This window comes from Canis lupus, chromosome 12 (assembly GCF_048164855.1).
Source record: "Canis lupus baileyi chromosome 12, mCanLup2.hap1, whole genome shotgun sequence".
Taxonomy (NCBI): domain Eukaryota; kingdom Metazoa; phylum Chordata; class Mammalia; order Carnivora; family Canidae; genus Canis; species Canis lupus.
The window spans coordinates 21,461,517-21,475,644 of record NC_132849.1 but is presented as its reverse complement, the minus strand read 5'-3'; the positions used below and the strand labels follow the sequence as shown (position 1 = coordinate 21,475,644).

The window sequence follows — 14,128 nt, the reverse complement described above, 5'->3', positions numbered from 1 at the left end:
TTTTGAGTTCTAAGAATGCATAACTTAGCGGGGCAGGAGGGAGAGAAGGTCTACACATAACAGAAAAGCTAATGATGGAAAAGGGCACTTCCTTTTAAACTGCCTCCAATTTTCCCACACCAATTTCCAAACATAGTTAGTTAACTAGGGATGTATTCTTTGAAAAAAAAAAAAGAATGATATCCTCTTAACATATTTCCTAATACCCATGACCCACATCAAGAAGCTTTTATCCCACCCCATGAAAACAAAGAGGGCCTCACATTCTGATGGTCAAACCCTTTTAGAAGTACCCATACTGATGCTTCAACATCCTTTAAAGACTTAACCTCCTCCATGAACCTCCTTTGCCCTTTTATATATAAGCTGACATCTTGACAGTTTTAATAGGCACCCTGGAGGAAACAAGTAAACTGGAGGGAAATTTCTCACTCCAGTTGATCTTTTCTTTCTAAACACTAAGGCATACAAAAAAATTAATCATTATTATAGAAACCCAAATGAAACAAAGAACAGTGACATTTCACAGCTCTTAACTATGAAAAAAATCTTACAAAACAGGATCAGAGATGACATGCAACATCAACAAAATGGTAGCAAGTCTGGTTGTGACACCTTGAAATAGCTGCACCTTTACATTACAAAGCTTGCATCTGTTTACATCAAAACCAAGTTTGTTAATTCTTTATGCATCGGTTTCTTCACAATTTTATCCAACAATTTTAAAAGAGCAGACTGATTCTCTCAGCCAACATCAAAAAAGGATATTTTGTGACTCTGTAATCTTTCAAATGAAGAATACATTCTCTTAACTAGCCTTCCTTAAAGAAGCTCATCAAAGGACTACAGAATGGATTCATTCCACATATGCAATGACTTTCAGTCCCAATGGGAAGAAAGACTAAGAAATAAAGGAATGAAATACCATTTCTACTTCTCAAGTTTAGATCATGCTTGAAGAATGTATATCAGTCCTGTGGAATTCTCAACTCATACAAAGAATACATAAGTTGATCCTTTACTCAAAGTTGGTTAATAGTAGTAAAGAAGACTTGAGTGGTCACATCTTTATGTCTTTGAATCCCCACCCACCTGCTTTCAAAATTAATGTTTACAATGAGACAGATTACATCAGAAAGCAAAGTTACTCACCATGGAGGAATCACTGCTTCCACTCCCGATCGGAGCTCCCTCAGCACAGGTTGGGAGGTGGGTAGAAAGTTGACTAGCCCTGCCCCCATCTATGACATCACAATCTACCTCATAAAAGGTAGTGAAAGTGCTCTGAACTCCTGTCTGATTTCCGAGAGATACAGAAAAGAGTGAGTGAGAGAGAGAGCAAGAGAAAAAAAAAAAACGTACCCTATTGGGAAGGGATTAGGGAAGTGGAAGAGGGAGTGGGTCATTGGGAGAAAGAGGCATATGAAGGAATTAGGTGCTGAAAGAGATATGGGTGGGCATCATGATATTAAGCAGCCCGGGCATATGAATTCCTCATTGGCTATCTTGAACAGATAAATGGACCATCTGGGAGAAGGAGAATGAAGAAGCACCGTGCCCTGTCAGGCATTGGTGGGGACAATCATGGTGGGGAGATTCAAGGGGGTGTGAAACCCCTATTTAAAGCATTGAAGATCACCAAGAGAGAAAGCAAGGGCTGCAGCTCTTAAAGCCTGGAACAGTATGTGGGGAATCTTAGATGTCTTTCTTGGAAGTTCCATTGCCCTGCTGTGTGACCTTCATCAAGCCCTTGGCCTCTGCATCTCCAGCCAGTACATGGTACTAAAAGGATACTTACCTCGTTCATGGAATCACTGAAGAACTAATGTATTCATTGTTGCTACAACTGCAACTCTTTTTACTCTTCCTTTTTGTACCCAAGGAGGGGCTGTGTGACAGGCACATTTTAAAAGATAAGCCAATAACCAATGCCTATCTCTACTTCTGAAAATGTTATCTTTAGCACAAAATATTACTGTCAATGTTGACCAGTTTTTCTGTGTGTACTGAATATAACATGTATGTAAATGGGTTAATCAAAGCCCACCTTCAAAACTCGAGGAAAATCAAATGGGAAGATTTCTGTAACCATAAGGTCCCTACACTGCCACTGTCAGAGGTCAAGTTTTAGTGACCCAGTGATGCTAACTGACCAAGGATTTGTGTCACATGCAGTGAAGTTATAGTCATATAGTTATAGCTTAATTTAACCTCTGAGTCCATTTTGGGAGGAGGGGGAAAGCAGGCAAGGTGAGAGAATAATATGGAGAACACTAAGGTCTTTTTTTAATGGAGATTTAGAGTTACAAACTATGAATTACTCAAAGTTGTCAAGTGGGTAGTAACAAAACAAAAGAAAGGGGTGATATTGAAAAGTAGGTAAGTCCTGAAACCATCCACATGGAAGCCAGATCTTTATCTGCCCAGTGGAATATATGAAAATCGAAACCCACTCATGCCACAGAAAATATTTTAGTATAAGTAATAGCTTACATTTCATGGCATCATAAATGGGTAAGCCCAAAACTTGTTTCTATATGCAGATAAACAATATTCTTTATTCAATTTTTTTATGTTTTAAGAAAATATAATTCTATTTTTAGTCCTGCCATTCTTAGCTCACTAAATATGTAAGCATATTAAATAATCACAATTTAAAAGTTAAGCAAAATAGGCAGATAGGGAGCATTTTGAAACACAGGTGCTACTAAATTCAAACTGATAATGGATTTGGCAACATCACTCACATGTTTTACTTTAAAATAAATGCTAGACATTTAAAAAAAAATGTCTTTAGAGAATTAAAGACAATAGAAAAGAAAAAAATCTGACATTTATGAAAAAAAAGGGAATTTTTCTTACACTTAATGTTTTCTATACTTATTAGAGGAAGCAATGATAACTCTGCATGTTTCCCTCACTGTATTATTGTATTTCTGTTTTCAGTAATTCTAAACCTAAGTTCAAATTCTGTATTCAACAGCTTTTTTGTATGAGTTTTCACAATTGGCATATGAGGCCCTATTTTTACCTATTGGATCATTGACTAGTTGGCTTATCCTTGCTTTTTTATGCTTTTATTATTATAAATAATACCATTTGTTTTAGAAAGCAGGCATCTTCTGACTTTCCCATTATAGGGAATGTGCTATTCATTTACCATAATTCTCAGTTTCAAAAATGATTATTATGTATTAGAAACTTATTTGTTTCATCTCACCTTTCATGCAAAATTTAAAGATTATTTTAAGATTACTAATGGTAATTATTCATTCATCCAATAAACACCTTAAAAATTTTACTACCCAACAAAGAAGGCACATCTGCCAATGTTATCAGAATAAAAATGGAGTTAAATGTTTTTTAAATACCGAAATAAAACTAGACTCATATCTATTGATATTTCTTATTATCTATTACTTATTTGGAAATGGAGCATGACTTCAGGAACCCAATGCAAAACTAGGCTGCATCAAAAGGATGCAGAGTGGTGAACTGTGCTGACGTTTTAGGTGAATTTAGTATGATTGATTGTAATAATGTCTTTAGTTATATTAGTTAAAAAATTTCTTTGACACAGAATGCAATGCCAAGATCAGATAATTTCCAACTCTTCTTAGGATCTAGCCTCTTGACATTGTTTATGAAAGCTAAGTGTCACTACAATTATGAATTTGAAGCATACTTTCTATGATATCACATAAATGGATGAGTTAGCCTTTCAAGACAAGGTATGAAGTGGTTGTAGGATTTCAGTCAAGAGACCCCATTATTGCCCTTCAATCATGAAGTCGTGATTATAACTTCATTCTGATCAGAGATGGATGTAGGGTTGATTTCAAAATTTTGCTTGTTGAAAAGTGTTTTTACTTAACTTAGTGCAAAAGATCAAGAAAAGTCAGGTGGAATAATTTGTACATTTCAAAAGAATAATCTGGAGGTGTATTTATAAAGTAATTCATTGTGGAAGACATGATCAGGCAGTTGGCATGCAGTCTGACCAAGCTGTTATTATCGAAGAGAATTATCTCAGCAAGAGAGAATCCAAATAATTTTGATAGCAACAGATTTGAACTGGGAGTTTCTAGATAAAGAGATTCTATTTTGAGTTTGTTTTATGATAGTGTCTCACACACAGAACCTTGGACTTAAAAGAGTACATGGTTCTTATAAGACGACGCTAACTGGAACTTCTCCAGGAACTTCTCTAAGTTGAGAAATAGATTCGCAAAAGGAAATGGATGAAAGAGGTCAAGATATAGATTGTGCAGATTTGATAGAAGATCTAGCCAGAGCTCCAGTCAAGTTCATTATCAGCAAGGCATCTGCACAGATGAAGGTATTCAGAGAAAAGCAATAAAATAAGATACGGTATTGATGATGAAAGAAAAGATTAAAGTCTAAATTAAGTAAGCTTGCCTTCAAGAAAATTGGGTTAGGATGAAATATTTGAAATATATTTATTGCCCACAAAGAAAATGACTGTTCAAGATAGAGTAAGACAATATGTCCTGAAGCAGTAATAGAAATCCGAGCTAAGAAAACTACACACTGCCCATCCAGAAGTCTTTCCTATTTGTGAGATACATGGGCCATAACATGGCACATATTTCTCTCCTAAGGGCTGTGATAAAAGCCACATTTTATAAATCATTTAAATTAAGCTGGAGAAAGCATTTGGCAAAATAATCTGTAGGAACAGAATGGAGAAAATAGTAAGTTAAACACATTTTTATTTCTAGAATATAGTAAACCAAGAACAACAGTTAATACACAGAGATAGCCATCAACAGATACCCTACTATTTTTGCTGAGAATGTTAAACAGGAAGATGAGAAACTAAATCAAAAAAGGAAAACCCAATGGACCACACAATTTAACAAATTCACAATGTACAGAAAGATTTATCCTCTTCATGGAAATTATTAGTTATTAGAGATAAAGGACTTTGAATACCTTCACCAAACCAATATTTAGCACTGTGCCTTTTAAGTAGTTGAAACACCCTAGAAATGTTGTTCAATGAATCAGAAAATATCCTTATGTGAACTGGAAGTACAACTCTTTGAAGCCCTGATTGTTAGCTTATCACTAGAAGTTAGGAACAAGATATGAAAATGCTAATGCTTTTCTAGAAAGATAGGGTTGTCAAAATTTTATCAAGTCTAATACTAAACATAAAATCCTGCCTCAATTTTGCTATGCAGTCTCTTAATTTCCTTTATTTTGAATCATCTGAGGTAATAGAAAATTGTGCAAAATCAGTAATGAGATGCCAGATAATATTTAGGGTATATTTTAATATTCATCTTCTCTTATTTATATATCCTGTATTAGTTTATTCACATTTTAGCTGCTTTTTCTTCCAACTTTTTCTTCCAACCCAGGAATTCCTGAGGTATATCCAAGTAGGAACATGAAAAAAAAAATCACAATGAATTTAGGTAACCAATTCAAAATAACGTATTTCTTGACTAGAGCTGACAAATCCACGTGTACACAAGAAAATCAGAAATCAAATTAAATTATAGATACTGCTTATAAATAACATTATTTTACCTAACACTGTGGATTCCCATAATTATTTGATTCAATTTAAGGGAATATGTATTATCTGGATTTATTCTTACATATCCACAACTAGTTAAAAATGAAGAGACAGTGCCTAAGGCACTACTATAGACATGATTTAAAATATATTAATAAAGAAAGAACAGTTTAGAATGAAATCAATTATAGCAAACTATCTCAAAATCAGAATGTGTCTCATGGGAAAATGTTATAAATCAGTACTTCTTCAACAGGTTTTCCTGTGTTGCACAGACACCAAAAGAAATGCACAATTAGTTTCCCTTAACCAGGTACCTCCATGTGTCTAATTTCCAAGTTTTCATAAAATATTACTCATCATTGGCTGCCAAATAATGGTCTGAATATTAACTGAAATCTAAAACATCAAATTAACTGAATATTAACTGAAATCTTGCTACTAGATTAAGGTGTGAATTATTTGCCGCCTTTTTAATTCAAGGCTTTCAAATCTTGAATAGCTTCTAAAACCTAAAGGAATGAAAGTACACTGACTGAAGGACAAGTAATGGCACTGACCTTTCTAAGGCAGAGTCACTCTTCATAAAGCCACTAGCCACTTCTACTCTGATGAGTAATAATGAATCCCCTCAAACTAAAAGAGAAATATCTCCGTTTACAAGCTCAGGTGATGCAATCAAATCAATTCATCAAGTAAATCCAAGTTAGGTCAACCCATGTCTTTACTTAAGGTAAAAAGAGTTCTTTGCTTGGTTCATGCTCCAGCTTAGCCACAAAGAGTCTGTCGTCTTATTTTAAAATGAGAGCATTAGAATATAAAGTCTTTTTCTATGCATAAAACAAATCAGATAACCAACTGGTGTAATTTCGTCAGTGAAAACCTGATTTATTTTTTCAATAAGTAGATCGAATTGATAATGTTAGGGTCATAATCACTGAGTATGTAACTTAAGAGCTACTTCTTTTAACAGAGCAATATACCATTCTCCTTTGAACAAGACTATTTAAATTCAGGGAGACACTTGACAAGTGTGGTACACTAGTCTCAAAACTTCCTACGATGCTTGGCACCCAAGGAGATTTTCACTTTTCTTATAAAAATCTCCATTTTTCCATTTCTTCCACATGTAATGCCTTGAGTTTGTTAAATATCACTTTTATAACACTGGAAGAATGAATTTGCTCTGAAAAATCACTTAAGGGCTATTTTTTCCTGAAAGTTTGCCTAATTTGGGTTGTGTAAAAATCAATGACCATGTGTGCTGATATAAATGTAACTAAGGAAGACTTAATGCGGGAATCAGAAATTAAATGGTTATTATTTTACTGCCATAACAGATTGGGAGGGCTAGGCTTTTTGGAGAAAGACAGAATTATTCAGCAACCCATCTTACTAGTAAAGTATATGCAAAGAACTATAGCCATTCTGCTAATGATAGATACTTATTTAATTTTCTTACTGTTACAGAGTCTTTCTACCATTCTTCCATCCAGATTTGTAATCTGAAGCTTTGGTCTTACTCTCTGTAGATCTAGACTCTCCTACTGTTCTATAGTTCATGAAGTCTGTTATACCCAAATACTTAATGACTCTGGAAAAGCTGGAGAAAATTCTTTGGAACTCCTGCTAATTTCCTGAATATGTACTCTTTTGTTCACATGAAGCATAGAAATGCATTCCAGATCCAAATTGAAATAGCTAATAATTTAGATTTCTTTCCATTACTACTACACTGATCAGTAGAGATAATCAAGATTTAACAATAGACAGAATCAGAGTGTATATTAAAAAAAGACTCTTTCCCAATAAAAGGGTACAAGTTGTACAAAAGTACAAGGCTATACAAGTACAATGCTTGTTTCAATGACTGCGTCAGTCCACTACAAAATACTGACACTATTTTTTATAAATACAGAACTTTTCAAATAAAATGCAATTCTCATCTCAATAAATCACATTTTAAAATAAATAGTTAAAAATATGTAATATAAATGTATAAAATAAAATCCATAATATATATTTTAAAATATACATATAGCATTATACAAATAATTCCCATATTTTCTTTTCCCTGAATTGTATTGGATCAGATATGTCACAGTTGTCAACCACTTGTTCAGTTCCTGATTACTGCTTATTCAGGTGGTAAAGGAGTAAATATCAAATCATGTATATTTGCTGCATGTTTATGTTTGTGTATATGCACATATGTATCTTTGATTATATGCCATAGTCAGGTAGGATTGATTTGACCATTATCAGTTCATAGTATTGTATGAATAGTTTCATTTATTACTATGAGTATTCATGTTGATTTTAATTGAGTCCAAATTTTAATGATTGAAACATAGGCAATAAAGACTATAACTGACCTGTTTATTCTCCAATTTTCTCTTTACCAATTCAAATCCTACCAATGTCACAAATTATATTTGCTCACTTTGTCAAGTTTCTCTCCATAACCCACTTGAGAGGGATTCAAATTTGAAAAGGAGAGATTTAAACGGCAAAGAACAAAATTATACATTAGGTAGGGCAGGTTACTCAATCCTTCAGGGATAGAGTAGGGCTCTATTCAATCAGGCTGAGGATGTAACTAACATTCCTCACCTCCAAACTCTGCTCCTAAATTTTGTTAAGAGAAAAAGACACCGATATGCAACAAAATCTATTAAAATGTGTGGGATTTTCATGGGGAGTCAACTATAACTTACAATCTGTGTCCTTCTATCTCTGACCTAAACACTGAATTCCTGTCCAAGGTAGGGTTAATTGCTATTGCATTCTGGCTTCACTGTTCTAATGTATTTGAACTTCTTAAAAATAATTAGGTAGAATTTTTCAGATTTATGAAAACGCTTGATGTTTAGCACTCTACATTCTAAAATTCCATATTAGTGTTTCCAATCTCATTCAGAAAAATTCAGAAGTATAAATGTTAGAGTAGCTAAAGATAATCAAAGGCTATGGAATGTTTATTTCTCCAGATCTATATGTACATCTTCATTTTAAAATTTAAGAGAAGGACAAACATTATATGTTCTCATTCATTTGGAGAATATAAATAATAGTGAAAGGGAATATAAGGGAAGGGGGAAGAAATGTGTGGGAAATATCAGAAAGGGAGAGAGAACATAAAGACTCCTAACTCTGGGAAATGAACTAGGGGTGGTGGAAGGGGAGGAGGGCGGGGGGTGGGGGTGAATAGGTGACGGGCACTTAGGGGGGCTCTTGACGGGATGAGCACTGGGTGTTATTCTGTATGTTGGTAAATTGAACACTGATAAAAAATAAATTTATTAAAAAAAATAAAATAAAATTTAAGAGAATCCATTAAATCTTCTAAAACCTAGCATATAAAAATTAAAAACACAACAATCAAATATACAGGTAATATCCACATCATAGCACTGGAACGAACTTGTATTCAAAATATGTTTACATACTTGAAAAAATAGCTCAACTTTTCTGCCATGATGAATATAAATGCTGTCACATTTAATGGATATTACCTGCACTAAAATAATTTACAATATGCTACAGTTAAGTTTCTCTTTCCTTTGTTTTCTTCCTTCTTTCACAACTCTTCCCTCCTACTGTCCCACCTTCCCTCTCTTTCTTTCTTCTTTTCTTCTTTGAACATTTCTTTTTCCAAAAAGCCTGTAAACTGACTTGAGAAATTAAAGAAATAAACACTAAGCAAATAAAGCCAGTATATAAATTAATGGATATTTAATCTTCTGGACTTAAGTTTCTTCTAGTTTCATCTTAGCATTTCCGTCACTGTTAGCTTTTAGTTTTTTTGTTGTTGTTTTTGTTTTTTTTTTAATTTTCTCTTTTCCATTGACCCCCTTAGCAACCACACAAATGGCTTAAGCTGAATTGGCTCACCAATGCATCGTCTATATAAGATTTAGTAAGTACAGCACTTTGGCTGGTGAGAAAGATTTAAGCCAATAACTTTTAAAAACAAATCTCCAGCCAGAAAATTAATGGTGCTTCTTAGATAGCAGTTGTGTGAATGAGCACATGTAGGCACATATCCAGAATTGCATTATTTCTCTAACTTGCCAGCATGACTCAAGAGATTTTGTATCCATTGTCCCCCTGCTCATGACCTGATGAGCTTCCTGCCCCACCTCTCAAGCCAATGGCAGATACAACAGAAGCCTTTCCCAGTTTGTACACACAGAATCACATAAAACATACACATGCTGACATGGTATATAATTGTGCACATGTGCATTTTGTTCATCATGCTAGCACAAGGCTCTAAAAACACAACTCTCAGCTTTGAAATTCCAATCATTTTTCTTGCCAAAATGGAAATAATCTATCCAAATCTCTTGTTTTAGGGGAAATTTTGACTACTAATACATATACCTTCCTGGGGGCTTTCATAGGTTTCAGAGAAGAAGTCACAGCTTTGAATCCCTTGTACATAAACACATTGGGAAAAAGGAAGGAAGATTCAAGCATTTCTCTTTTTTTGATTGCATGTTATTGTAGTTTTTCCTTAAAAACGTAGCAACTTTGTCATGCCAGACAACAAAATAAATGGGGCCCAAAGCATGGGCACATTTTCTTGGCAAAATCATTGAAAGTTTGTGTGTATAGGGTCTTACATTCTTGACTCTTTCAGAACTTTGAAGGCAGTCATTTGTGGCTATTTTGCAAAACAAACATTGATTTTTTTTTTCTCTATTGGCCATTAGTGAAGGAGGATGAAGAATAAGATGGAGGCAGAAGTGGCAAAGACAGCAGACTACAGATGCAGGAATGGCACCAAATAGCAATCAAGCTCTGAAAAAATGAGGAGGCCAAGAGCAGGTCCATGACTGAGCAATATATAGCAAAACTTTTATAATGCATTTGACTCAGAATTATTGTAAAGTTTTATAACATTCCTCTAGAAGAAGCCTTCTCCCATGCAAGGATATATGAACTTTGCCAGTAAGATTCAAAGAAGGAAACAGGCTTCTTGATGGTGTTCTCAATCTCAAACACCTCTACAAATGCCAACAGTGCAAGTGATAAAAGCCAGTGATGGTTTGGACTACATCTAAATGAGGAAAAGACAATGGAAATGAGGCTCTGGAAGCAGTGATGAACAATGGGTACTGAGAGGATAATGGGGAGCAATTCTGCCAGTCAAATATACCGCCTAGATGAGGTTGTGGAGTCTGAGATCCACAAAGATGCTGTGCGCATCCATGTAAATAATAAGATTGGAAAGTGACAAATGAAAGCACACAAGGCAAGCTAAACAAAAAGCACTCAGTTCCACGGGTGCTATAAACAGATGGACATGAAAGCCGAATGGTATGGGAGACTATACCATTGAGTCTGAAGATAAGAAAGGAAGCAAGGGATATGCAATGTTTTGATCACTTCTTGGCAGAGAGAATCTTGGTAATTACCAACTCGGCAGAAAGGACACATTGCAAGACAGATTGCTCTTGGTTGTTGAAGAATGTTGAAGCAGAATCATTTTGGAAATGCAAAGAGGTGACTATGCTTTGGGAAGAGGCACAAAATAGCCATTTTATTGGACTCTAGGTGAGACTGCATGGAACGGGCTTTCCAGATGGCATCTCCATGCAAGCCAGATCAGCTCTTTTCCCAGCTGTTTTCTGCAAGCCAAATATATTGAACCTGAAGCCTTTGGGTTCAAGAATGATTTTTCCACATATTTTTATCGAATGGTAAAACTGCTACATTTCTGAAAATACCCTGGTAAAGAATTGAGCTTCACAAGTAGTCTGATTCTCATAAAGCATTCACCATTTTGATCATGTTATATTCCCGGTAATGCCACACTTAAAATGGTAGCATCATGGTTGACTGGGAAAAGAACTAAAGGTGGCAGAGCCACGCTTTGGAATTCGCAAATAGTTTACAATAGATGGCATCTCATATTCAAAGAAAGGGACTGAGGGAGGAAAAGCCAAGGTGAAGAACCTCAACACATACATTTGGAAATCTTGCCAAGAAATCATAATGCTTCTATTAATTGAACTTATTTCTTTACGTTCGATGAAAGTGGACTGGATACTAAGGGAAACACTGGAGTGATTAAGCAAAGAATACATAATTGTTAGTGTTTGACAACTATGTTAGTTTTTGGCAACAGCACATCAACCTGTATTAAATTCAAATATTTTCTGGCTTTCAAGGGTTACTGATAACCTAGTATGCATTGGAACCTGATGAATGAATTCCTATTGTTTTCATCATCTCTAACATGTGAACACAATCCACACATAGAGAGGCTGGCTCCTGAACAGAGAGTGAAAATTACTAGGACTAACAAAGGAAGTAGACTCACAATGAGTAAATGTACAAAAGCTCCAAATAATTATAATAGTCACAGCTTGGCAATGAGTTTCCAGACTATGAAATTAGTTTTCTTGTGAAGAATGGAGATTTTACAAGGCTAGTATAAACACAGGGTAATTGGAAAATCAAATTGCTCTTTGTGAGTTATTGTAAGGTCTGGAATAATGGTGATAACATTTATTTAAAAAAAAAAACTCCCTATGAATCACTGTAGTTTGGTGTTTTTAGCAGTACTGTTGCCAAGAATGCTTGCCTTGGAAGTACAACAGTGGGAACTTTAATTGTGAAGCCCAAGTCCCGGCTTACCCCTGACACAATGAGCTCTCCTCCTAGATTCTGTACTTCTGCCTTCACCTTGCTGCAGATATTAAGCTGATGGCAATACAAGGCAATTCGTTGAAGATAGGCTAATAAATCCTGCTTACATGCTGAGTCAGGACACTATAAAACATTAAAAAAAGTGATCTCAATTAGTAAGTATTCTTCAGTCTCTAACACTCACTATATAAAAGCTGTGAGAAGAAAGAGTTTTAGTGTCATATACCTTAATTACATCCATTTAACTTCATTTCTTTATAGCACATTTTAGGGAGGCCACAGCCAGTAGTTTAGAATGGTCAGCTCTACTTTGATATAATTCTGTAAAAAGAATATTGAAGATTTTCCAGAAAGTCTTATTGGAACTTTGCTACATGTTTATGAGTAATTTTACCAGTTGTCTTCTAAACTGTTAAGAAATCTAAATATTCTACAGGTTTTTTTTTTTTTTTTTCCTAGTGGCCTATCCAACATTCACTATGTGTAGTTATTTTAATATGGATAACCAAAGCAACAGAGGCTGGAAGGAAATCACTCTGTGTAGTAATCTCTCTGACACAGCATGGATAGAATTTCAATTCAGTCAGTTGAGGGAAAAAAATATCACTGTTTCCTTTGGCTTTCCCAGAAAAGTATTATTCATTAAAGGAAGTCTATCACACTTTTTGGATCTCCATATTTATCAAAATTTTAGCAACATTATAAACTGTCTTTAAATAAGAGACTCTAAGAAGGATTATGACCACCGTTAGAACAATATATTGAAGTAGAATGAGTTTGAAACAAATTATAACAAACCCCTAAGAGTAAAAACAAAACTCTTCAAAGGTTGTTCCAGAGTCAACTAGGAGCAGGGATTCTGGATTCTCCTTGTGACTTAGTGGGTAGATGTCCATCAAATACAACTGAGCTTAGCTGAACATTTCCACAGACATTTACGTGACTCCCTAAAGCATTTCTGAGGCTTCAGTGCCAATGGCTATTTAGTCACTGAAATATATTTCTATTGCTATCAAAAGTTCAGTTCAAGATTCTGTGGGCCATCTCATTGTTCTAGCTCAGTTTGGTACTTGTAAAGGACATATACTCACCAGATCCTTGATGAAACACTGTAAGAATGAAGTACCTATAGCCAAAACTGAAGCAACTTATTTAAAATAAGAGTGTAAGAAAAAGACTCCAGGTAGTTTTCCTTCAAGCTTAAGAAAGGCAATTCTGAAAGAAAGAAAGAAAGAAAGAAAGAAAGAAAGGAAGGAAGGAAGGAAGGAAGGAAGGAAGGAAGGAAGAAAGAAAGAAAGAAAGAAAGAAAGAAAGAAAGAAAGAAAGAAAGAAAGAGAAAGAAAGAAAGAAAGAAAGAAAGAAAGAAAGAAAGAAAGAAAGAAAGAAAGAAAAAAGGAAGGAAGGAAGGAAGGAAGGAAGGAAGGAAGGAAGGAAGGAAGGAAGAAAGAAAGAAAGAAAGAAAGAAAGAAAGAAAGAAAGAAAGAAAAGAAAGAAAAGAAAGAAAAGAAAGAAAAGAAAGACAGTTGGTTCATTAATAATTTGAAGCCAGTGGTTGTGACATAGCCATTTCTTTAAAAAATGACACAGGGGTCTTTTTTTATCTAGAACACCATTATGGTACTTTTTTCACTAACTGCATTTATCAAGAAAGAATCCCATAGAGACTATTTTTAGCTTTCTACGAGTACTTAATACTGTAATATTTATCCTACTCCAGAGACCCATGTACTGAAAGGAATTAACTTTAAAATGATATCTCCCTAGAGGGCTGACAAGGCTTTCGATACAAATACCTTGCAGCAAATTAAACTGGAAGTTCTATCTCAATGGAAGAGTAATTAAAAATGCAACAGTCCGTAAAAAGTTTATATTGCTTGCGTATATCAAATCTTCATAAAAATATTTTCAGGGCAAAATAAA

At 34.7% G+C, this 14,128-nt stretch overlaps 1 protein-coding gene and 1 long non-coding RNA gene across 10 annotated transcripts in view; one reads left to right on the top strand and one right to left on the bottom strand.

Moving 5' to 3' along the window:
- CTNNA2 (catenin alpha 2) overlaps positions 1 to 14,128 on the bottom strand; it is a 1,079,777-nt gene that overhangs the window by 28,329 nt on the left and 1,037,320 nt on the right. For 7 of the 9 annotated variants that reach the window (XM_072769992.1, XM_072769991.1, XM_072769993.1 and 4 more), the window contains 2 exons: positions 12,197 to 12,331; positions 1,153 to 1,296 (listed from right to left, as the gene is read on the bottom strand). In XM_072769992.1, coding sequence (XP_072626093.1) covers positions 1,153 to 1,296; positions 12,197 to 12,331 — 279 coding nt within the window. The remainder of the gene's footprint in view (positions 1 to 1,152; positions 1,297 to 12,196; positions 12,332 to 14,128) is intronic. The other 2 variants (XM_072769996.1, XM_072769997.1) reach the window with 1 other exon arrangement.
- On the top strand, positions 1,255 to 1,988 carry LOC140601278 (uncharacterized). Its single transcript, XR_012004307.1, has 2 exons — positions 1,255 to 1,322; positions 1,515 to 1,988. It is a non-coding gene; the product is annotated as an uncharacterized lncRNA (long non-coding RNA).